Source organism: Crinia signifera, chromosome 6 (assembly GCF_055691185.1).
Source record: "Crinia signifera chromosome 6, ASM5569118v1, whole genome shotgun sequence".
Taxonomy (NCBI): Eukaryota; Metazoa; Chordata; class Amphibia; order Anura; family Myobatrachidae; genus Crinia; species Crinia signifera.
In genome coordinates, this window is record NC_139222.1 from 79,624,734 (window position 1) to 79,649,903 (window position 25,170).

At 43.7% G+C, this 25,170-nt stretch overlaps 1 protein-coding gene across 2 annotated transcripts in view; it reads left to right on the forward strand.

Moving 5' to 3' along the window:
* The first annotated feature begins 621 nt into the window (after window positions 1-621).
* Window positions 622-25,170, forward strand: part of LOC146007734 (rap1 GTPase-GDP dissociation stimulator 1-like) — a 116,350-nt gene continuing 91,801 nt past the window's right edge. For both annotated transcript variants that reach the window (XM_083146313.1, XM_083146314.1), the window contains exon 1: window positions 622-976. In XM_083146313.1, coding sequence (XP_083002439.1) covers window positions 838-976 — 139 coding nt within the window. In that variant the 5' untranslated portion in view covers window positions 622-837. The remainder of the gene's footprint in view (window positions 977-25,170) is intronic.

Below are 25,170 nucleotides of genomic sequence, written 5' to 3' on the forward strand. Positions count from 1 at the left end.
TTTGTATTTGCAGCAGTAATACCCCTCAGACCAGCGCTGAGTCATCTGGCCGGTCAGAGGTGACACGTCTTACTGCAGGTCAGCGGCACAGGGTCACCGCGCCGGTTCTCCCGCAGGTCAGTTGCGCCGGTTCTTCCGCAGGTCAGAGATGCCTTCTCCTTCTGCATTAAGGGTGGGACATCAATGTCGCCCCGCCACAGCCTCTGCCCATGGGTTACATTTATTTAAACAATTCTAAAGTTGGATTGCTGGGACCCAGCGGCAGTAATGGAGTTAGTGCCCCTTTAGGCCAGGAGCCCGGCGGCAAATGACTTCATTGCCTCCCGGAGTTCCGCCACTGCCTTCAACATCAGGTCAACACTGTTGTTTTGAAGAGGTTAAAAAATCCTGAGCATTTATTTCATAGCCGTTAACTCTTAAAGGCAATTTTTTTATTTTGAAACCAGAAAACAAATGTTGTTATTTCCGTTCAGTATTTTTTCCCCCCTTGTATATGATATTTCAACCAAAGCATTTGCTACCCGTTGAAAAGAAACCTATTTATAGAGCTGCACTGAGAACAGGGCATGAATTCCCATTGTACGTATGTCTAGCTAAATAATATCTTGCTCATCGAGATCAAATAGAATTCTTAGTGAAAATCGAGGCTCCAGCATGTAAATCATCCTGTGCCTCTGATACTCTGTTATTTTTCAGTTTACATTTCCGCTCATGACAATTCTAAGCTTGTCATGTAAGCTGTTGTGAGGGATTAAGTAATTAGGGAGTATTAAATGCATTTGAGGAGCTGGGTCACTGGATGAGAGAGGGAGGGGGGCAAAAACCGTGAGGGAGCAAATGAAAGAGAGATATAAAAATCTATTCCTTACTCGCAGCCTGGTAGCTCTGAGGGACACATCGCCTCTGAAGAATTATTTTTTTATTATTTTTTATTTTTTTTTCACATCTACCCATTTGATATTTACGGCTGAGATGGGTGAGTATTGATTGTGGGATGATGGATTGAAAGACGTTGCCATGTTCATCTAGGCACACGATAGACAGAATGTACAATTTACCTCAGGAATTCAAGCTAGCCAGCTAAGGATCTGTTTCAGCTGCAATGGTTTCTAGTACTTCTGGCTCTGCTACAGCATATCTCAAAGCAAAACATGCATTATACAGAGGCAGAAAACATCTCTCTGGAGTATAACATCTGTCTATATCTTTCTTACTAATAATGTTTTTGAAAAAACTTTAACATATTCAATGCTGAAAATGCTCTATAATATTAGTACAAAGCCCCTGAGGCCTTCTTGGAATATAGATCTTGACAGAATTTTATAGACATTTGATTCGATGCTATGAAGGCCTCTCTCTCTCTCTCTCTCTGTATTATGTACTACATATAAATCAGCATAAAGGCATTGTTATTGTTTTGAAATGTGAAGTATAGTATGATATTATTATCAGTTTTTGCCTTTTTTATGAAAATGTACACATTTGGTAAATGAATTGTTAAATGTATAGGATTTAAATCATTCTTGACTATTAGTCAGTCCTGCCTGGTTGCCAGTCAAGTATTTGTGGCCAGGGTTGGTAGAAAAAGGAAGGATTTTACTTGGTGAATGTGAGGGCTCCTCTCTTGAACGTTGTGTGGGTTGTTTTATTTATATCCAACTTTTTCTAGCCATTAGATTCTCAGCTTTTCAGTTGAATGAGTCTCTGTGGGATACAACGTCACGCATCAATAGAGATCTAGCTAATTAATGACACAGAGAAAATATTAATATCACTGCATGGTTTGTTTTGACATAACTACAGCAAGGAGCTTTTATTTTTGGAGGGGGGTGCTGCAAAGTAATCTAATTTGTTAAATGTTGTTAGATATTCACTATCGATATGAATACAAATGTATTGTGCATAACTGTAAATTATTATCCAAGAGCCTGCTGTATTTGGCGGTGGAAACATGAAAATTCAATGCGTGTAAATTATATTGGCATTTAATTGTATGGTGACACCAAAGTCCTGAAATGATATATATATTTTAGATGTGAGCTGTGTGTAGAGGTATGTATTCAATCCATTTCCATTGTGGATAGGGACTTTTTTTTTTTTTGCACTTGTTATATTTTATAATACTATGTATATATTGCATAGCTGGTGGTACTTTTTAGCGTAGCCTGTCTTTAAGTATAAATGTGGCTTCAAAAGTGCCATATAAACAACATTAAGGCCTCTCAAAACCCAAAGGGTTTCAAACATAAGAAAACACAAAGGGGGTTTCCAGTTGCATGGAAACCACCTTCTGTTGACGGGAGGCTACCATTACAACAATTGTAATATTATTTAATATGATTATTATACTGCCACCACAACATGCATTTTAATTGGGCAGAGCTGCTACTGGTGCAAGATGACTACCCGACAGGGGGGGATCCCGACGGTCACTATCCCGATGTTGGAATCCCGACTACTGGTGCCCCAACAGAGGGGATCCCGACTGACGGGCTATTCTCCCTTGCGGTGGTCCACGAGCCCCATAGAGGGAGAATAGAACCTGTGGCAAGTGAAGCGAGCCACGAGCCCGCAAGGGGCTTCTTTGCGCTCGCCCCCCTTTCAAAACACAGGCATTTTGGATTCCGAAGTTGGGATACTGACCGCCAGGATCCCCCCTGTCGGGCAGTCATACCACACCCAGCTGTGACACATACCCAGTGGCCTGTGGATGTGAACCCTCAATCAGTGCACTGGACCAGAGAGTAGCTGCCAGTAAGGAGAGACAGGAGCCTTATCATGAAGTGGAAGAATGTGTGCTTACAAAGTTCAGTTCTGTCTCTTAATGGTTATGTTATATGTGTGTTTATTTATAATGAAATATTTAACCTTTTCCTGATTACTTATTTAACTTAATTAGCTAAATATATTTGATATAGCCTATACAATAGAGCATAGATCTATAGTGTTAAATATCAATACTATATTTCATACAGTATCTAGGATTGAAACTACGCTTTGTTGTGTAAGTGGGGTACGTCCCCTGCCTTATCTTCTTTGAGATACACTGGGTGAAGGTATATCCAATTCTTTGGGAAAGGAAATATCGGCAGGAGAGGCCACATATCGTTTTGAAGCGAATTGCGGTCCTGTCTACAGATAAAATAAACCTTTATGTGAGAAGCACATCTTTGTTTTGGTGTGAGTAGGGTACGCTACCCTCCTAAATTAATAGAAACCCACTTCTATTTAGGGTGGTGGTCATAAAAAACTAATGATCCTATAAGAACGTACTATACTATATCCCATTTCTGTTTCTCTTTCATACTCCTGCCACGGAGAAAAAGAAAATAGAAAATAAAGAAAAAAGAACTCTTTCATTTTTGAACAAGATCAAGCTGTACATTAAGGACTACTCGAGATATTGGACACAAAAAGAAGGGAGAGGGGGGACCCGCACCAAATATTTTAATAAGTGTGATTCTTTAATAATTTGTGGGTGGCGAAACTGTCAGTCAGGGGGAATTTAGAGCATATATATTCCCTCTCTGGCTTAGGGTGCTGCCTACTGATTAGAATTAAAGGTGTACAATATAGAAGTAAGAAAGAAAATCAGTTTGTTCAGGCGCACTCCACACCCACACAGTCTAATGCGACCTAAAAACACAATAGTGTGATACCTTAAAGGTGTATATTTTAATTTATAGATAGTTATATTACATTTCTATAGCTAACAGGCCATCAATCGTGATATATATTCTACAATTTTATTAATTATATTGGACCTGATAGTATAATTCCCTGTAACAGGGATTGATATGGCGAAAATTATTAAAAAAAGGTTGATAGATATAGGAAAAAGAAAATTAGAAAAGATTAAAATTAGGTCTCTGTATTCTGTTGATTCCAATGTTGCGAGGAAGGCTTTAGTGATGCCTTATCCCTTTGGATGTGCCAAATGTATGTTCCCTTATACACGCTATACTGCTTTATAGGGAGAAAAGTGTATGTCAGATCTGGTCCCAGAATATTGCGGACCATTCACTGTGTTAACGGTGATATCCTGGTTCGTGTAGCTATGAGTCACCCCAGATTTGTGTCGGGTGTGTACCTATAATATCCACACTCAGATAGGAGATGTGTCTGCCGCAAAAGCCCCTCACTTCCCCTTTAATGTCTGAAGTGTCCTTATTATATCCACACTGTGCAATCTTATCTATGCATAATAATTACAATGTGGTGGGTTGCACACATGTGTAGATTCTCTAAGGTAAGTATAGACTCCTGTATAATTTAGTTCAATCTTTGTCTTAGATTGTGTTACTCCAGGTTTGTATACACACTGAGCGATTTAAGTCTTTATGATAGACAGATTTAATATTTATTTTTTACAGGAAAAACACACTCTAGGATGATTAGTCTTTAACAATGGATATGGCACTCTTCTTGTGTCATATCCTAAATGTTTATAAATTAGTGTCAGTTAGCGGGGATTTTTTTATATTATTATTTATTTGTTCGAGACATCGTGTGTGCCGATATTATTAACTCTTAATAGGGTATCCGTTAGGGATGCTGCCCTTGTTAATATCTCTGGGCAGTAGGTGTATTAATCACTGTACATCCTATATTTATTAGCGTGTTATATTATGGGTGAGATAATACACCTACACCGGGTCTAGCGCACAGTACACTCCGGCTAGGTTACACTCACAAATAGAGCCTGGCACTCTTTGGCCAGGTTACAGCAGATCTAACCATATAAATCTCCTCAGCCGGCGTTAAATACACTGTGTTACTCGGCTGGCTGGCTGGCTAGATACCTAAGCGCCCACTGCCGGCGTCCATATAACACGCTGCCCGGCTTGTCACCCGCACGGGTAGCCTGAGTCGGCGTCTCTTCACCGTTCTGCCTGACTGGGTAATCCTATTGTCGGACGTTATCTGTGTCACTGACAGCGTGCACCCGCTATGCGTGCGCTTCGCTGTCGGCGCTCACCGCCGCTAACCACACACTAAATATTCTGACTATACACAAAAATTTTGATACATTGGCTACATCTAATTACAGATATACAGAGGCCTATTGCCGATGCGCATTTCGCCCTTGCAGGCTTTTTCAAGGCTCTACCTAGGTGTCAGACCGGCCTTCTGGGAGCTATATTTATGGGATTAACCCTCCCATGGGCGTTGTTTAGCGGGACCAATTACATGTCCCATTTCTATTATTCAAATGGTGTTAGTGTTCTGATAGGTGCTGCTTGACATCGTATGTATGTGTCAGAGTCAGCATTCTATTCCATGTCATCTACAGTATTATCCATATGCTGTATCTGGTTACCAATTACGTCATAATTATGAGGGTATTCTACTTGTATAAATTAATTTTATATTCCTGCAAGCAGGTCCATATTTGTTCATTAACATAAGCCTGTCTGTACAGTGTCCGATAATTAGCTAGTTTGCTATATCCTTGCCTGGTGTGTATATATGTAAATAATTCCTATATTTAGCAGCAGCCTGATTTCATATGTATACAGTCCCTTGTATGATTACTTTATTTCTCTTATAGATGTCCTGTGTATTGTTATTAACATCTGTTTTACCGTGATTGTGGTATTACAGTGGATGCAATAAAATAAATTGAAGTGAAAATGATTTACAAGATGGCCTAAAGTGACATTAAATGGGTGCTAAGACATAAGCTTACAGTGACCAGAATTAGGTGACAGATTGAGTTACACTAAAGTGCAGATATATTTAATATCATGGTGCTAGAAGTGAAAAGACACTACACATATAACAAAAATGTGAAATGATCGTGTATCTGTCATAAATCAAAGTAATGTAGTTTATTATCGTGAGGTTATCTGTGTTGTGCACTATAGTGCTTAAGTATCCGTGTATCATTCCAGTAATTAGTGTTGGAACGTGAAGGGGACATTTGTTACTAGGGAATTTGTCTGCGATACTGGCTGCATTTTAAAGGATTATCCAGTTCTATAGGATATTAGTAAATATCCAAATAAGTATTCTGCTGTTATGGCGGGTACCCCCCGAAATAATTCAGAGGTGTGTCCGCATATATCAAGAATGTTATTCTCCTACACACATGACTCTCATGTATTGTTGTTGGAAAAAGCGTGTAGGGGGATGTGATTTGCAATACCAGGCAGTTATGATATCCACATTATTGCTTATGGATCCTGGATTTAACATGCTATAGGCACAGAGTTTTATCCTATGCCTTACATGTTATTAGGAATATAACATGACCCTATAGTATTTTATAATTGCTATGATGAGATTTCTGTATTCAGAATTGGTTATGATGACTGATAATGTATGTTCATATTCTACATGGGATTTCACATGCCTCCCAATTACTGTAGATTCATTACTACCCCATTTCTGGTATCACATTGGATATATTACTTCTGATGCCCATGTTATTACCCCAAGTGTGGGGTCACTGGAATTCTATCAAAAAGGGATATTCCGGGTAACAGGTAATTGGAGGTTCTCCACAGAGGGTCTTCCGATATCTTGGTATCCATACTGGATCTTCATAATGTCCTATCTTTGGAGTTGCACAAATGTCTGAAATTCATAGGAATGCTGAGTACTGTATCTCCTCAAAAGTGTGTCCGCATATATCAAGAATGTTATTCTCCTACACACATGACTCTCATGTATTGTTGTTGGAAAAAGCGTGTAGGGGGATGTGATTTGCAGTATCAGGCAATTATGATGTCCACATTATTGCTTATGGATCCTGGATTTAACATGATGTAGGCACAGAGTTTTATCCTATGCCTTACATGTTATTAGGAATATAACATGACCCTATAATGTTATATAACTGCTATGATGAGATTTCTGTATTCAGAATTGGTTATGGTGACTGATAATATATGTTCATATTCTACATGGGATTTCACATGCCTCCCAGTTACTGTAAATTCATTATTACCCCATTTCTGGTATCATATTGGATACATTACTTCTAATGCCCATATTATTCTGACCCTAAATGTAGGGTCACTGGAATTCTATCAAGAAGGGATATTCCGGGTAACAGGTAATTGGAGGTTCTCCACAGAGGGTCTTCCGATATCTTGGTATCCGTGCTGGATCTTCATACTGTCCTATCTTTGGAGTTGCACAAATGTCTGAAATTCATAGGAATGCTGAGTACTGTATCTCCAGTCTCCAGTCCATGTGGTTTCAGACTGTTCATGAGGAAGATGTGTTTCGATTCCTTTTTGAGAAGCTCCTGAGTTATATTCCCTCCTCTAATGCCTAAGGTGACTTTCTCCAGGCTGAAGGCTTTCAGTCCTTTAGGATTGCTCTGGTGGCATTTGAGGAAGTGTCGAGCTACACTTGTAATCTTCTTCATTTTCTCCAGGTCTTTAGGTGCATTTTTGATGTTACCCACATGTTCTAAGATTCTTTTTTTCCAGGGTCTTTTAGTCATCCCTATATACTTGAGATTGCATGGGCATAGTAAGCAATATACTATTCCTTGGGAGTCACAGTTGATAAAGTCTCTTATCTTGGTTGTTCGGCCATATCTGTTAGTGAATTCTTTCACATTAGTAACGTATTCACAGGCTTTACACTTTCCACATTTATGACATCCTGTCACACTCGGTGTTCTCTTGTGTTTGCGGGTGAAATGACTCTGTGTTAATTGGTTACGCAGATTGGGTGCTTTTCTCCAGCTGCTCTGGATACGCTCTCCAATAGTTGTTCTGAGATCCTCGTCTGTTGTGAGGATATGTTTATGTTGGGCAAGTATTCTATTAATTTCTTTCCAGTCGGTACAGTATGTGCTGATGAATCTGGGAGCTATTTCATTGGCTTTTTTGGGCTTAGGTGTTAGTAGCATTGTTCCTGGAGTTTTTTTAGCTGCCCCATATGCTTGTTTGAGGAGTTTATTGCTGTATCCTCTCAGCAGCAATCTCTCTCTTAACTCTCTGGCCCTCAGTTCAAATGTACTGTCTTCTGAACAATTCCGTCTCAGGCGGATATATTCCCCTTTTGGAATTCCTTTCAGGGTAGCTGGTAGATGCGAACTGGTCTTGTGAAGAATACTGTTTGTTGCCGTTTCTTTACGGAAGATATCAGTTGTTAATTTATTATCTTCTGTTTTTCTGATCTTTAAGTCCAGAAATGAAATTTCACTGTTACTGATGTATGAGGTGAGTTTGAGACCGAGTGTATTCTGATTGAGACCCTCAATCATTTCTTTCAGAAGATCACTGTCACCCTCCCATATTATCAGGATGTCATCTATAAACCTGTACCATCCCACAATACAGTTCGTGTATTTTTCATTTTCACTGTTAAATACCCATTCCTTTTCCCACCACCCCAGATATAAAAAAGCATAGGTTGGGGCACAGGTACTCCCCATCGCGGTCCTGCGAACTTGAAGGTAGTACCTGTCATCAAAGGTAAAGAGATATCCCTACTCGAGATATCCCTAATAGGTTGTGAGCGCGGTGTGTGCGACAGGGGAAACCATTTTTGTATCAATTGTCTGTATTCAAGGTTGGGTGACCTCCATTTCCCTGTACTCACTGCTGCTCTCTGTGCGCCAATAGGATACTGTATTCTTTTTTTTTTTTTTGCTTACTGCCCCTCCCCTTTAGATTGTAAGCTCTAAGGCCTCTATCCTCAAGCGCTTTTAATTCATTCACTTAGATCAACATCTCCTCAAAAAACACAGTACATATCTTTAGTTACTGTAACGAAGTGTGCGTAGATTTATTAAAAAAGAGTCGAGACTAGTGCCATTGGGGAAGTTGCCCATTGCAACCAGTCAGCTGCTAACTATAACATTACAGAATGCACTTGACAAATATTACTTAAAAGCCGATTGGTTTAAAGGCATGGGTAACTCCTCCTCCATTGGCCAATCTCTCTACTCTATTCACTGCTTCATACAGCTACTGTACCCCAGAGTGCAGTGTTGCTTTCTCTGTAGCTGCATACACTCTACACGATATGCGGCACCTTTATTTCATTCGCGATATCGGCGTTGCTGTGGAACGGATGATATAGCGCTAATATGCATGCATATCGTTAACACAAATCACATAGTGAAAAATTATATTTTTCATGAAAACGGGAGGTCATAAAATTGCCTGATAATGAACATTTGAACATAAGGCAAAACATTAAACTGTGCCTAATTGAATATCTGTGTGTCATAAAGTTTTATAATACAAATCTTTGAAAGCATAGTTTTTTCCCATGTCAATATATCAATGTAAATTTGCACTAATATTAACTTGTTTTTAACATATACTTACTTACATAACGTTTCAATGAAAAAATATAAGGTACTTGTTTCCTAGCACGGCCACAATCTTATGGATCGTGTACCTTTAAGTTAAGGTACACGATCCACACAATGGACCCGATTTCCTTTGAAATCAGGTCCATTTGGCCGGCTAAGACACAATATCGGGGGCATCGCGTCGGTCAGGACCATTAACATTGGTCCCGACGCGACCGACGCGATGCCCCCGATTTTTCCATAGGCTTCAATGTTAAAAAATATTTTAACATTGAAATCGTGTCGGGAAAGGTAAAATATCGGGGGCATCGCGTCGGTCGGGACCATTAACATTGGTCCCGACGCGATGCCCCCGATTTTTCCATAGGCTTCAATGTTAAAATATTTTTTAACATTGAAATCGTGAAAAAATGTGAAAAATGTGAAATGGGCCAATATGACCCATTTCACATTATAGATGTCCCCGTCGTCACCCCACGATAGACGCCAACCCGAAGCGTGGCGAGCCCGCGAGGGGCGGCGGTGCGCGTCCTCCGACCTTTTCATTCCCCTACTATCCACGTCGGCGTGGAGTTGAGAATAGAATAGTGTGGCGAGCGCAGCGAGCCACCGAGCCCGAAGCGTGGCGAGCGCAGCGAGCCCCGCGAGGGGACGCGTATAACTTCACAGGTATACGCGTGCGCTCGCCACGCTTCGGGCTCGGTGGCTCGCTGCGCTCGCCACACTATTCTATTCTCAACTCCACGCGGATGTGGATAGTAGGGGAATGAAAAGGTCGGAGGACGCGCACCGCCGCCCCTCGCGGGCTCGCTGCGCTCGCCACGCTTCGGGTTGGCGTCTATCGTGGGGTGGGGTTTACGCCGTTAAATTTGGGGGGGGGGGTTGGGAATATTTTACATTGAATCCAATGTAAAATCGGGTCCCAGGGACCCGATTTACATTTCATTCAATCAAAAAATCGGGTCGGTCGCGTCGATCGCATCGCATGCGACCAAATCGCATGCGATGCGATCGACCCGATTTTTCCGACACGACCACCCCGATGTAAATCGGAGTGGCCGTGCTAGGAAACAAGTACCAAATATAACTTGTATATTTATTCATTTAAGTATTTTTACATTTCAAAACCACACAGAATGGCATTTCCCTAAATCTCTCCAGACAATATGAACCACAAAGACTAAAAAGAGATTTTTTTCTAGCTCAGAGTTGACCTTTGAAAAATTACAAGGTACTAGTTAATTAATTTATGGACAGTTTTTAATATGTTGCTAATCGCAGATATACAGTATAATTAGGCAATGTGATTCCCAAAGAATTACAAGAGTTTTGAGTACTACAAATTAGTAAAAAAAAATGTTCAAACTTCCTCTTTTTAAAATGATGTTTTATAAAACAAGGGGTTGTTGATCTCTGTAAGTCTTACCTGTGTGCAGCCCATACACTCTAGCAGGGCCAGCTCTATCGTTAGGCAGCTGTCTAGGGCGCTGAGATCTGAGGGCGGTACGGCCAGTCTGCCTATCACAAAATGATGGATGTCTATGAGGAAGACACTCTTGTTCTACCTAATGCAGGTGGTGGCTATAGAACTTCTAAGATGCCATTACCACACTTTCACTTGAGGGAAATAAGTTATTTGCAGCAGTGTGGGGTTAGGGAGGGTAAGTACATTGAAGTTTCACCAAGGGTGCCGAGAAGCCTTACACCTGCCCTGCGTATATGTGTAGTATCTTTGTAGTGCACGTGCATAGACTCGTGTGGGGTTAGAGAGGGTCAGTACATTGAAGTTTCACCAAGGGTGCCGAGAAGCCTTACACCTGCCCTGCGTATATGTGTAGTATCTTTGTAGTGCACGTGCATAGACTCAGTGTAGAGCATGTACAGGTATGTAGTCTCTGTGTAGTGCATGGACTCTGTGTAGCACATGTGTGTAGACTGTGGCCCTTATTCTGGTTAATACACAAGACTGCAAATGAATAGCCGTGTGAGTCCATCAGATGCCGCACTGCGAATGCCGGGTCACCCCCAACCCCTCGCACGCCATCCTCGTTCACAAGGGCTGCAAATGGATGTTTAACATACACATCAATTCACAGGCCAGTGTTAACACCCACATCCTTCGATGGTCGGCAACCATCAAATGATGTGGAAGGCCCACGCATATCTAAGGTTACTCTCAGGTAACCTTACCTTCGTTACCCATATTCAACTTCAAGAAAGTTGTTACAAAGAAGACTATGGTAATACTATGGTATTGACCATTTCCTGGCCCCCTTCTGCCCTTGTTCTCTACGTGATTCTTCTCTTGATTATGTTCATCCTGTTTCCCCAGAACATCTGTAAATACACAGAACACAATTTAGACCACAATGATTGACGCAAAAAAACAGACATAGATGACATATAAAAACATTGGAATCAAGTAGATGTTGCATATGTCAACCCTTTCTCTTAGGGAGGACTTGCAGAAACTCACTTTCCAGGCAGCATCATATAACTTCCTTCCCCTATTTAGTAAAGAGTATTCTCCATGATCAAATTGGATGCCTCAAATGTAATACTATGTTTTGGCCTGGGGAGAAAACATCACACTTATCCCGATTTACCCTGGAGCCTGAGGCCCAAGAATAACCACTAACTAGTTGGTTGATATCACCTGCTTGCTCCTCCAGTGACATCACCTGCATAGGCTACCACCTTTAAAGTCCACTCCAGTGACAGCTGCACTCCCTCCAACATGCTGCTCTCAATATTTCTCATGAAGGGATCAATCGCAAACACAAATAGAAGAGGGCCCAACCCAACCATTGACAAGCGGGAAGCTCTCGGCCTTCTTATAGAGAATCTTTAACCAATTGACCATTTTAGATGGGAAGCCACACCTTTAAAGTAGTTTCCATAGATAACCATGGTTGACACGGTCAAAAGCCTTTGACTGATCCAAGGCCAGCAGGAATTTTCCATCCACCCTAGCCCTGCACTGCTCCATGGCTTCCCGGACATCAAGGACTGCACTAAAAGTGCTACAGCCCTTCACTGTACAGTGCTGGGAGGGGGAAATTAGTCTCTCAGAGAACTCCACCATTCTGTTGAAAAATACTTTTGCCAATTCTCAACACGGGTTGGGTCTTTTCCTTTGGACAACAAGATAAGACAACATGAAAGTGTCACAACTGTGGTCAGATCAGAGCTATAAATAACCACAGGTATAAGGGCTGACTGGTATATGAATTGGGGTGCCTTGATAAGGCTACAGCACATCACCAGGAGGCACTCAGGACAGTTAGAGACAGGATCACAAGTTAAAAATCACAAGTTTTTATTAATACCACAGATGGTAACTGGTGAGACTTGACGTGAATATGAATGGCAACATTACAACAGGATTCAGTACCATAAGATGAGCATAAATAACATTAAGTGCAGCGTAGGAACGCTGATGCAGTCTATGAAAGCACAGCGTGCTTGGTAGCAAAATGGATCAGTATAGCACACAGATGGTGTCCTGATTAGATGTGAGATTAGTGTGAGAACGCTGAAAGAGTCCAGACAATAATAACAGTAGCGATGGTAGTGGGAGTCCAAGCACAACAATAACCGCAAGAATAGTGGGGTATGGTGCAGTGTAAGAACACTGATGGAGTCCAGATAATATCACAGTCTCAGGAAATGCAATATGAAGAAACAACAGAGTGGTACTGACCCTTGAAGACTTGGAGAAATGCTGTGGAAATTGAATCCAGATAATAATACCGATGGTGGAACATTGATAGTGCTGATGATCACTGATGAAACTGGAGAGTCGCCAATGATGCAGGAGAATCACCGATGATGAATGTAGAGGAAGCTGAAGAATCACCAATGATGTTGAAGAATAATCAATGGTGAATACCAATGATGGAACATCGATGGAGCTTAAGAATAACCGATGGTGCTTGGAAGTCACATTCACATTTCCACACGCACTACTATAGTGTCCTTCCTCTCTGCATCGAATGCAGGTCCTGGACTGACCCAGCTAGAATAACTGGATTCTGTTTCTTCCGATATAGGCAGCCGAGGGGAGATGTTTTGGTCTCGCCTCGATCTGGTGTAACTTGACCAAGATGGGCCACACTCCACCCTAAACTCTCAATGTGTGTCAATGTGTGCCTTATTTTTACCAGGCCCCCAGTAAGCTGCACCACCTGTTTAACCAGTAATTTATATAATTTGCAGGGATTGTTTCATCTCGTACTAGTATTTTCCCTCTAGTGTACTCTTGTATGCTTTCTCATATTTTCTCACCTCCCATTCATTTGCCACCTCCTGCATTTTATTGCCTGAAAAACTCAGGTCAAATATCTGAGACCTCTGATGATGAATACAGACCATCATGTCATGGGCACAACAGTCTGAGAAGATGAGTTTCAAAAAAATTTCTTCAGGTGGGACTGCATCCGTACCAACCCACTTAAATTGTACAAGTATCCTTCTCCTTAGACTTTCTCCCGATCCCGTGACCTGGGTTTGCCTATTTTCATTACCTTTATTTGTTTATTTCAACATATTTGCGTATGATAATGGTGCCAGAGTTGGGTCTGGAACACTGGTTTCAGTTACTCACCCCCCCCCCCCCCCCTTCTGTATTTAACTGTACTTTTTTACTTTGGACACTTTAATCTGTTAATTTAAAATCGGCTCCTGCCCATTTAGGCACTTTCAAATTACCATACACAGTTTACATTATCATTTTTTCATTTGTATCTAAAGTATTACTGTTTGAAAATGTATGTCCTTGTGCCAGCATCTCCGATGCACATTTCTTCATCATCGTCACATCCAGTCCTTTAACATTTTTCAGACCTGGCCTCCTTTCCAAAAGCCTTTTTACATTAAGAAATCCTGCATCTCTTAAACAGTCATCAGTGCTCCGTCCGGGTCTCTGCCCATCATCCTTCATTGCACTTCCAATGTTAGTCACTGTACAATACATTTGTTCTGCCACCAAGCCAGGGTCCCACCAGGGACGCAGTACCATCAATGTTCATACTCATCCCGTCCCCGGGATTTTGCTCTGGCTGCAGAGCACTTTCTTCCTCCATACGATCTGGTCCAGTTACCGCTCACCCCAGGAAAAATACCCCCCCCCGCACTTACACAGACCCTCCCCGCTCCTGTGCAAGTATGGTTGTACGGGGTGGCACGGCATACCGGTAAAAGATATATTGCCGGTACCCCGTACCGCCATAACATACCCCCCAAGTGATTAATGCTCATGCGCGCATATGTAAATGGACGGGCGTGGCCTACGCCGCCCCACCACAGCTGATTGCCTTCGGAGGGCAGCGCATTGCGCATCTCTCCTTCCCCTCCCTGTGTCACTGTGACTGGGCTGTTGCCTGTCAACTAATCAGAGCTCGCGGGCTGGCAGCCAATCAGGAGCCAGCCCGTGAGATATGATCGGCTGGCTCCGGGTCAGTCAGTGAAGCCGGGCAGGAGAGACGCTAGATTCGCTCCCCTCGCCAGGGAAGCAAGCAGTGGCGGCGGGGGACTGGAGGGGGGAGAGGACCGGACACAGCAAGCACTGCAGGAGGGTGAGTTGTGGCGCTTACTACTGGAACTGTGTGGGCATATATGGCACACTGGGCATATATGTGGCACTGTGGGGGCATATATAGCACTGGGGGCATTTGTGTGGGCATATGATATCTGGCACTGGGGGCATATGTGTGGCACTGTGGGGGCATATGATAACTGGCACTGGGGGCATATGATATCTGGCACTGGGGGCATATGATATCTGGCACTGGCGGCATATGTGTGGCACTCTGGGGGCATATCTGGTACTGTGGGGGCATATTAGTAATGGGCATCAGTTGTGCGGTGCAATGATGGTGTGGGGCATAAATGTGACATGCACGGTCAGGTTCAGATCTTCATCCGGGGTATTGAGGAGGCAACAGTCGGGTGAGATTTGAAAAACAAGTATTGATTTATTTCTTACAACTCTGCAAACATAAAGAAAACAGTAAATCCCTGAAATCAATGGCAACACTTCAACATGCTAGCATTTACATAACGACTATACCCTGCCTAGCACACTTCGGTGGGAATCAGAGTTTGAAACATACATCAGACTACCATCGATAAAAACTTACATAGACAAACATCATGGTTACTCTGGACGTCCCCAGGTTAATACTAACTTACTCTACTACACCCTTTAAATCATAGTACCAGTACCTAATTATTGTCCTGAACCTACGGATCAGTAGCCCGGGTACTTTAGGCAGGCCTTCCTACGGATAAGTAGCCTGCGTAGCGATGGGTGGGGATTACTTCTCGTTGGGGTTTTTCTTCCAGGAGTACTGAAGTGAGGGGTATTGGGTTAGTCTGGGATGGGCTATACGGCCAGACTTGGGTAGGCAGGGGATCCCTTCCGATGCGGGCCAATGGACTCCGTACTGATCCTCCGCTGGGGCTGCAGTGAGGAGTGACGGCCCCCTGGAAACAATTAGCCTGGACTCTAAGCACCTTACTGGGCCCTGCACTTGGCCGGCTCCTACTATCAGGGCCGGCGCTACCCACTCAGCAGCTCCTGCAAAGCAGGGAGGCGCCATGCTGAAAAGGCGCTTTCTCCCTCCCTGCTCTGCTAAAGCTGCCTCAGCCCTCACTGTCACTGCCTCCTGCACGCCGCCTACAGCGCCTGTCTGACAGCGGGGGCGGCAGTATAAAGAGCTGCTCCCTGCACCGCGAGGGCACACAGCCTGCATGCCGCCCGCAGTGCCTGTCTGACAGTGGGTGGCAGTATGTTGAGGCTGAGCAGCTCCCTGCACTGCGCACACACTGTCCTCCTCCTGCGACCTGCCCCCTCTTTCTCACAGACACTTGCGCTGAGGCATGTAGCACTGTCTGTGAATGCCTGGATGACATGTCATGTCCGGATCCGCCCCCTACCCATTGCTCCCTGTGCCGGTCAGCTATCAATCAAATGACGAACAGGCAGCAGCGCCGCCTCCCCTTCCTTCCCTCTTCTCAGTGTGCTGTGCCAGTGCCGCTGCCAGTCCTCAGCACTCTGCCCCCTCTATCTCCTCCCCTTTTCTTCCATCTCCTCCTTCTCTCCTCCTTTCCCCCTCAGTCACGAGTGCTGCACATACTTTTTGTGCTGCTTTCGGATCGCATCGCACACACATTGCATGCATGCCGTGCGATGTGATGTGATCTAGCCCATAACGTGTATGGGCACCTTTAGTGCCTGAAACCTTTTGTGGACACAGCACTGAGATGGTGTATGCATACATGTACATGCACCCGAGATCCTCCATAGGATCACATGTTGCATACACTCCCACAATCGGGCTGCAGCTTGTTGCAATGGCAATGTGAAAGGGCTCAACATGTATGGTTTGCAGGAGGGCGCCGGACACCATAGCACCGGCCCTGCCTACTATCACCCCTTATCTCTAAAGAACACTTCACATGTGCACCCTTAAGGCCGCCAGGGCCCAAACTCACGGTTGCTGTAGGGCAGATCTCCAGATCAGGGGAGTCCCTCTCTAGGGGAACTACTCTCGTCTGGGCCCAGGACTCAGTGCGCGCGGCTGCTGTGTGCCGGGACCTCCTGGCCGGCACCTCATCGCTAGCCGTCTCTCCTTGCAGGTTCAGTCCGGCGCCAGAGACTGTGAGGGTGCCAGCTTCTCTCTCTTCTCAGCGGCGGCAGCAGCCGTGTCAGCGTCTTCCGCCTCCACGTGCTCCCACTCCCCTGTCCTGCTCTCTTTGCCCTCCTCACTCGGCGGCGGCCCCCGCTCACCTCTGACCTCTCCTTCCGTCTTCTGCCTCTCCTCCAACCCCTGCCGGCTCTCCTGGTCTGTCCATCACTCCGGGTAGGTCCCACGCCCTTCAGCTCCGGCGCTTGTGGGGACGAATCTAACCCCCTTGCTGCTGCGATGACATCAAGGGGCTCTGGCTGCACCCGCTGCGGGGTGCCACATAATGTGTAACAGGCATTATGGCATGGGTCATATGTATTGGGTGTGTGACACATAACAGGAAATACTGTATAAATTATTGTCCATGTGCCTTCGGCGTGCAATATGCCAGCCACTCCCCTTAGTATCATATGACCACGTCTCTGACCACTCCCATTTTTCGGCGCGCGGCACAGTACCACTAAGTCATTTTATCTACTTGCACCACTGGCTGCGGGGCTATTGTTACGCCACTGGCAGCTCCCCAGGAACTATACGGCTGATAGACCTCACCCCAGAAATTATATGACACACAGATAAACTGAAGAGTAAGCAAGGAATAGGGAGGATAGATACTGCATACTACTATTCTGGAAAAGCCTGCTTCTAAGCCCAGATATAAATCAAGCAAACTCTTTGGTGTGTATTTGTTTAAGCAAGTTGTCAAAGAAAATGCTCACAGGGGAGCAGCAATATATATTACAACATCAATCATTTCACAAATCAATAATAATTAATAATGTTTACTTGACATCACTTCAGTTCACATAGCACTGAATGCAGAATCCTGAGTTGTGTGCCTACTTGGCACTTTATGCTCAGGATTTGTAATTTCATTAACACTCTGCAACTTCTCATGAAACTGCAAAGGTCCAGAGGAAGGTAGATACATGTTTAGTAGAAAAAGAGCTAACTATTATTTCAAAAATAAAATTTTTATCATATAATAAATGCAGTGTGCACCTGTCAATACTTCCCATGTTTTTTTTTTGTTTTTTTTTTTAAATGACAAGCAAGTGACTACAGTGGGATTTGGGATTGACAGTTAAACAGATATGCCGGCTGCTGTTATCTGATCCAATAGCAGCACACCTAACAATGTATAAGCCAAAATGATCAATGATATGGCTTTCACATTTAAAACTGCAGGGTCACACCAGGACTTTGAAACGATTTAGTCCAGATGCAACCCGGCATTTTGCGGTCTAAAGAGTCTTCAGCAACTCTGCAATATTGCCAGTCATGTGGAAGTGGGGTGGAGCATCACTGCAGTCAGGGGAGGAGGCAGTGCTTCCTCCTTCAATGAGAACAGGAGCAGGGTCACTCAACCCAGTTAACCCGTTCACACCGAACAGCAATGAACCAGTAAGCCTGCTTTTTTACCAGTTCGTAATGCTGGGTTGCTGGACCCGGTAAACACTTTCAGATCGCACCTATTACCAGGTCAAATCTTCAAGAAACTGGCATGAACACAGTAATTAGGAGCAACCTGAAAGGGGTATTAGTGTCCTATAATGGATGTCTGATATTTTTTATGATGTGCACTCCATTGCATACTTGAGAGTATATACATTTAAGAGATGATGCAAAGATGAATGCAAGTTTGTTTTTTTCTGAACTATCTTGCAGGTATTTTCTCTGTAAATGCTCTCGAAATACTGTTCACTAAGCAGCAATATTTTTCAGTAATGTGTTACTTGAAGCTTAAAATAATGAATTAATCATTAGATACCTGCAAAAGTGTTTATGCATTCCAACTGTCACTGGAGGAAACCATGCTCTAAGGCAGGGGTGGCCAGACTATTGTCATCCGGGATTTAAGTTTTGTACACTTCCTTACCGATGATCTACCGGTATCTCCCCATGTGCAAAAAATATTCCCCTCCAAGTGCAATATGCCCCTTACACATTGTGCCACACAGAATGGGCCAAAATTCACATCAGGGCACAGGGTATGAGACAAAAATCACATCAGGACACAGGGTATGAGCCAAAATTCACACCAGGACACAGGGCATGAGGCAAAATTCACACCAGGACACAGGGCATGAGCCAAAATTCACATCAGGACACAGGGTATGAGACAAAATTCACATCAGGACACAGGGTATAAGACAAAATTCACATCAGGACACAGGGTATGAGACAAAATTCACATCAGGACACAGGGTATGAGACAAAATTCACATCAGGAAACACCATTATAAATTACATCAACATCAAGCTGTGCAGAGACTTTTATTAATGATCATCAATTATAAACATATGGGGCATATCAGACATCATGATGTCAATGCGCAAACTACGGGTCCGCCAGGAAGCGGTGCTGTAAGCACTAAAGTCTGAACAAATGGCTGCACAAAATCAGCCCACAAGGCCATGCTCCGCATAGTGGCGTAAGTTCGTCCCAGTTGCCTGGAAGCAAGATAAATATTGGAGGTCCCTCACACACACATACCCTTTATATAAATATATGTATACATGTGTGTGCGTTGGGGGGGAGGGGTTGTGACACTTGCAAAAGTTATGTTTAGAATAAAGAGAGTGTGATGTCTATTGTCCTGCTAGGAGAGGGAGTCAGCCACAGAAGCAATATCGACATCTTTCAATGAACTGATTCAAGCTTGCAGGGGAGGAGAGATGCACCATTGGGAGCAGGAGTCCAGCAGTAGATGACTCCATTGCCTCCCAGATTTACACCTCTGGCTCCACACTGCATGAGACCATGAAATCATGAGACATGAGATCATGAAGAGAGGCGGTGCTCAAGGTGTCTCCGGGAGTGGACGGGTGGAGATGACGGCAGCAGCAGCTGCAGAGCCAGATTGCGGGAGGCCGAAGCTACAGACAGGGCAATTTTGCCGGGACTCAGAGGCACGTGGTCTTGAGCTGGTATGGGTGGTGCAGCATGACAGCCAGAGGTCACGCTGCGCAGGCCGCACTGCCCATACTGCTCCAGACTGCAGGCCAAGGATTGGGAACACCTCGGCAGCATCTGAGCTACTGCCCTGTTTTTTGGGGGCCAAATCCTGGTATCCCGCCGATCCTGGGATTGGCCACCCTAACAAACAAGTCCTGAAAAGAAAATTTAATCTGCATCTTCACCATTTACTGGCTTTTACACATATCTCCCAACATTGTCATTTTCGTGCACAACTAAAAAGGGGCGTGGCATCGGACAAAGGGAGTGTGGCCTTGTGGATTCAGCTGCCACAAGCCCCGCCCCAGTTTCTATCACTACTGCACCAGACTGTCAGTGATCAACAGTTTGATGACGCTTTGAGGGCAGAAAGTGGGCAGCAATGGCGTTTGGTAAAACAGAGGTGTGTCACTGTCATTTAGGGGAGGGATGAGGTCTGATATCTCCATTGTTGCATGGAGATTTCCTAGCCTCTGTGATGGGCAGCTTGTGTGGAATCAATGGTGCCACAAGCCACTTGATGTAAAGTCAGTGATCCTATGCTGCATTCTAGGAGGCAGGTTGGATCACTATTGCAGCATCAGGCCTCCTGCTGCATTTCCATACAGAGTTATTTCAAAAGAAGCAGTGAAAGCACCTCCAACTAGGTCCAGTGTGTCTGGATTACACATGTAGCATGCAGGTACTCACTGTGGCGCTACTTTTCTCTGTCCCAGTGGTTAATCTGGGCCCTAAGTGTGCAGACAGAACAAAAACATAATGATATAGATTGTATGTGGGAGGGGGGCCCAAACCTGTATCTTGCTAGGACCCCATAAGTTCTAAATCCGGCTCTTTTCGGTGTATTTTAAGTGACGGCACTTGCGCAAAAATAAGGCACAGCTGTGTACCAAGTACACTTCACCACATTTTGTGGATACGCATAACATCGGCTCTTTAGCTTGACTACAAATATATTCAGGCACTTTGTCTCAGACTGGTTGGCCAACCCTGCTCTAAAGTCTCTTAGCCACCTTCAAGTCCTACCTCTGTCCACCTCCTTCTAACATTCCCTCTCGACTCTCTGCCCTTGACTTTTACTCCTACTTAACATCTATAATTGACTTAATACATCAGGACATCACGTCTCACCAGTCTCTCAGCACTCCCTTCCTACCTACCTGGCCAATGCCAACACATCTGTAGGTATTTTATCATAATTTATGTGGATATATTTTATTGCAGTCTTTTTCATTGTAATAATGCTATGTATATATAATTGTGGGTAAAAAGCTTTCATTTAGTTGTACAGAACCTCATATGGTTGTCCAATTCTCTTTTTTCTCTTCAGATAGTTTCCTTGTCTAAGGTTATGAGGCCTATTTATCATTAAATATTTGCAGGATATTCCTCAAAAGAAGACACGTTTTGAGGGTACCCATAAATATTTAGTATCCTCTGGTGTACTATGGAGATAACCCAGCAAATATTTCCATTATCTGCTGCCACCCCCTGTATTTTCAACAGCAGACACAACCCTCTTACATTTCTGTGGGGCTGACAAAGCGATACACTATAGTTGGCTGTGCACTACTATGTCACTAAATTCTAGATGACGCATGCACTGGGACATGGCCCAGCATGCACAGTGTGCGTAGGTCATAGTTGCCTACCCTCCTGCATTCTGCAGGAGACTCCCTGAAATAACAGCAATCTCCCTCTCTCCCGCATTAGTCTAGCATTCTCCCTCATTTCCCCTAGCCCACATTACACTGTTACATTTTTGTATGTATGTAGGAATGAGAGATAGATACATTTACATTGATTCCTCAGCACCATTTCCCAGCACTTTACCAAGTATAGTAGCTCTTACTAACTGCTTTGGGGCTCATCTACATTTGGATACAAGTCATTTTAAAAGATTCCTCTCAGATGTAGCAGTACACACCCACGCTTCTAGGTGCCATGCTCACAATCTCTTTTCACAATCTCTCCATACAGTATATGGAACTAGACACACCATTTGGGTGGAGCATGACATGCCCTCTCAATGGGGAGCTTTGCAAAATTTTGCTACCAACTATAATCTCCCTGAAACTAGTTTTCAAAAGTAGGCAAGTATGGCGTAGGTTACCCCAACAGGAAACCGTGTGAGAGCTTTATGTAACTGCACTGCTTCCAGCTCTTCTTGAGAATAAGGGGCCCTTCTCCTGGCTAATGTGAATTTAATTGCGTAAAAAATGCCCTTATGCTTGAACATAAGCTTCTCAATCCATAAAACAGACCCATGTCCAACAACAATATACTTCATTTGGCTCTCAGTCCTAATAATGAAAGGAAATGGAAGTTCTGTCATTGCACGTCATACTTGAAGTAACCATGGACATAATCTGGGAAGCAGACTTTCGTTATTTCTCCTATAAACCGTATATTATTATAATTTTATTTATAAGGCGCCACAAGTGTTTCGCAGCGCCGTACAAAGGAACAATACAGGGAAACAAAACTTGGCATAACATTGAATAAATAACAAAAATACAGTACAAATAAAGAGCGCCACAGATCAATACACATTACAGCTTGGATATAAGTAGTGAGGACTCAATCAACATACAACTAGAGGCTTGAGGCCAATGATGGAGAGGAGTATGCAGACGAAGATGGTCACTGAGTGTTGGAGTAAAGGAGAGCTGTGAGTGAAATGTGAAGAGAAGTGGGCTTTGACAACAGGAGGGAAGGGGGCCCTACTCGGAGGAGCTTACAATCTAGTAGGAAGGGGAGACAGACAGATTACAAGAGGTGCAAGCGAGGGGGTGGTGGTTAGATAGCAGGATGTAAACAGGAAACAGGCAAGGGGTCGGAGAACCAGCTGGTTTATGCAGTGGAAGGGTACGCTTTGATGAATAGGTGAGTTTTCAGTGCCCGTTTGAAGCTTTGCAAGGTCGGGGAGAGTCTAATGGAGCGAGGGAGTGCGTTCCACTGAAGGGGTACAGCACGGGCAAAGTCCTGAACTCTAGCATGGGAAGTAGTGATCAGGGTGGAGGAGAGACGACAGTCGTCAGCTGACCGTAGAGGGCGGGAGGGTGTATGAATGGAGATGAGGTTAGAGATATATGGAGCAATGGAATTAGAGATGGCCCTGTATGTGAGTGTGAGGTGTTTGAAGAGGATTCTGTAGGGGAATGGAAGCCAGTGCAGATTTTGTTGAAGGGGAGTAGCAGAATTAGAGCGGCGGGAGAGGAAGATAAGCCTGGCTGCAGCATTGAGGACAGATTGGAGAGGAGCTAGTTGGGATTGAGCAAGGCCGGTGAGAAGAGCATTACAGTAGTCAAGCCGTGAGATGACCAATGAGTGGATGATCAGCTTAGTTGCACTCTGTGAGAGAAAGGGCCTGATGCGAGCAATGTTGCGTAACTGGAACCGGCAAGAATGGGCCAGCGTTTGGATGTGGGGTGCAAAGGAGAGGGAGGAGTCAAGAGTATATTGCACAAAAGGTATTTTTTTCAGATACAGACATGCAGAACATCAACTTCAAATACAGTAACAGAATACTTGACATTGGCCTGGTCATTGGGGCACTAAGGGGTTAATATATATTTATGAGATATCTAGAGACATCCTTCATTTAATACAACATGAAAAAATAATGACTTTTGGAAAAATCAAGGCTCGATGCTGGCTGTTTACGCCACCTGCCTTGTAAAACGTATGTGCACATAGAGTTCACACGTGAGCGGCTGACTGCACACATATGCATGGGGAATTTACAGCAAGGTTATCAAAACATTGATTTGGCATCACTAATTCATGTGGCATTTGATTTATGTGCTAATTTGCCGGACTGACAACGCCTTGCCCATAACAGAGATATTGCAGATGCAGTATTCCAGGAATAAACCAATCATAAGAAAGTCATTTGCTTCTAGTAAGTTTCTACAACCAAGTATTTGGTGATAAAACATAAATGATCTGCTCTTGGAATAAAAAGCATAGCACAAAGACTGAAAAATAAAAATTGCTAATTTTCTTACATACTGTAAGTCTATGAAGAACGTTTCTAAAGAGCTCATAATAATAACAGGGACAATAATGTATTGTAAAGTGTGTAGATCACAGGTTCTCAAGTTCAGGTGACAGCAACATAATGAGTGGGCTGGTGATTAGCATGGCACCTTCAGAATGATTCATCAGCTGTTAATGACACCATTGACCCTGAGTTATGCAAATGAGTACAGTATATACTGCTTTTGATAAAGCTTTGCAGGAAGCTAGAAGTGGCCTGAAAAGGAGCATTAATGGCTAATTGGATATATACATACGGTCTGATTCAGAGATGGACGCAGTTCTTATAGCAGCTGCATCTTTGGACAGAGCTGCTGTACGAAAATGTGCAAATCTCACAGGAGGTACTCTGTGCAAGTAGTCGCATACCGTTGGCTCTGTGATCCGCTGCTGTATCTAATCACCTATCTGAGCCAGGATGGCCAGGTAAGTAACGTTCCTGGGGCTGGGGAATCAATGCAGTCTCTAGCACACATACAAGCTGCGGGTGAGATGCTGCCTGGCACTACCTCATTGTCGCCCCGCCAAAAGTGGCATTGTGCGGCTTAGGAGGCACTGTGTACACTGCAAACATCTGACTTGTATACAAACCATTGAGTTTGCGTATAATTCTGAATTAGGCCCAAAGTGTCAATGTTGGTTCCTCCTAAATTCTGGATGTATTATAAAATTTGTGTTTATTAAATAATATGCGCCTACAATAGATCCTCTCACTCTTCCTCAACAGCCTTTTTCTTATTACACCTTGCCAACTCATCTCATCCTCACTTTAAATAAGATAAAACCATCCCGGAGGTTTCCCCCCAATGAAAATATGCAAATGTCTCAGGAGGTATTTCACAGAACAGGTCTATATATGTGTTATTACTTATCCAGAGTGATCGTGTAAAGGTCAAAGTATTTTACTTACACATTTCATTATAATTGCTCCATTACCAGCAATAGCTCAACCTTCACATACATATTGCCATGTTATGCCTAGTAACACTACCGAGTGAAGGTTCCTTGTAGACAATGCCACTTGCACCCAATACAAATGCACTACTTACACCATGTAGTGCAGCGGGGATGGTTTAGCACATATAAATATACATGTGTTCATATATTTAATATATGTTGCTGGATGGTTCCCCTGGGAATTAGCAGTGTGAATTCAACAACATCAGTAGGCTTTATACACTCCTACGGACTCC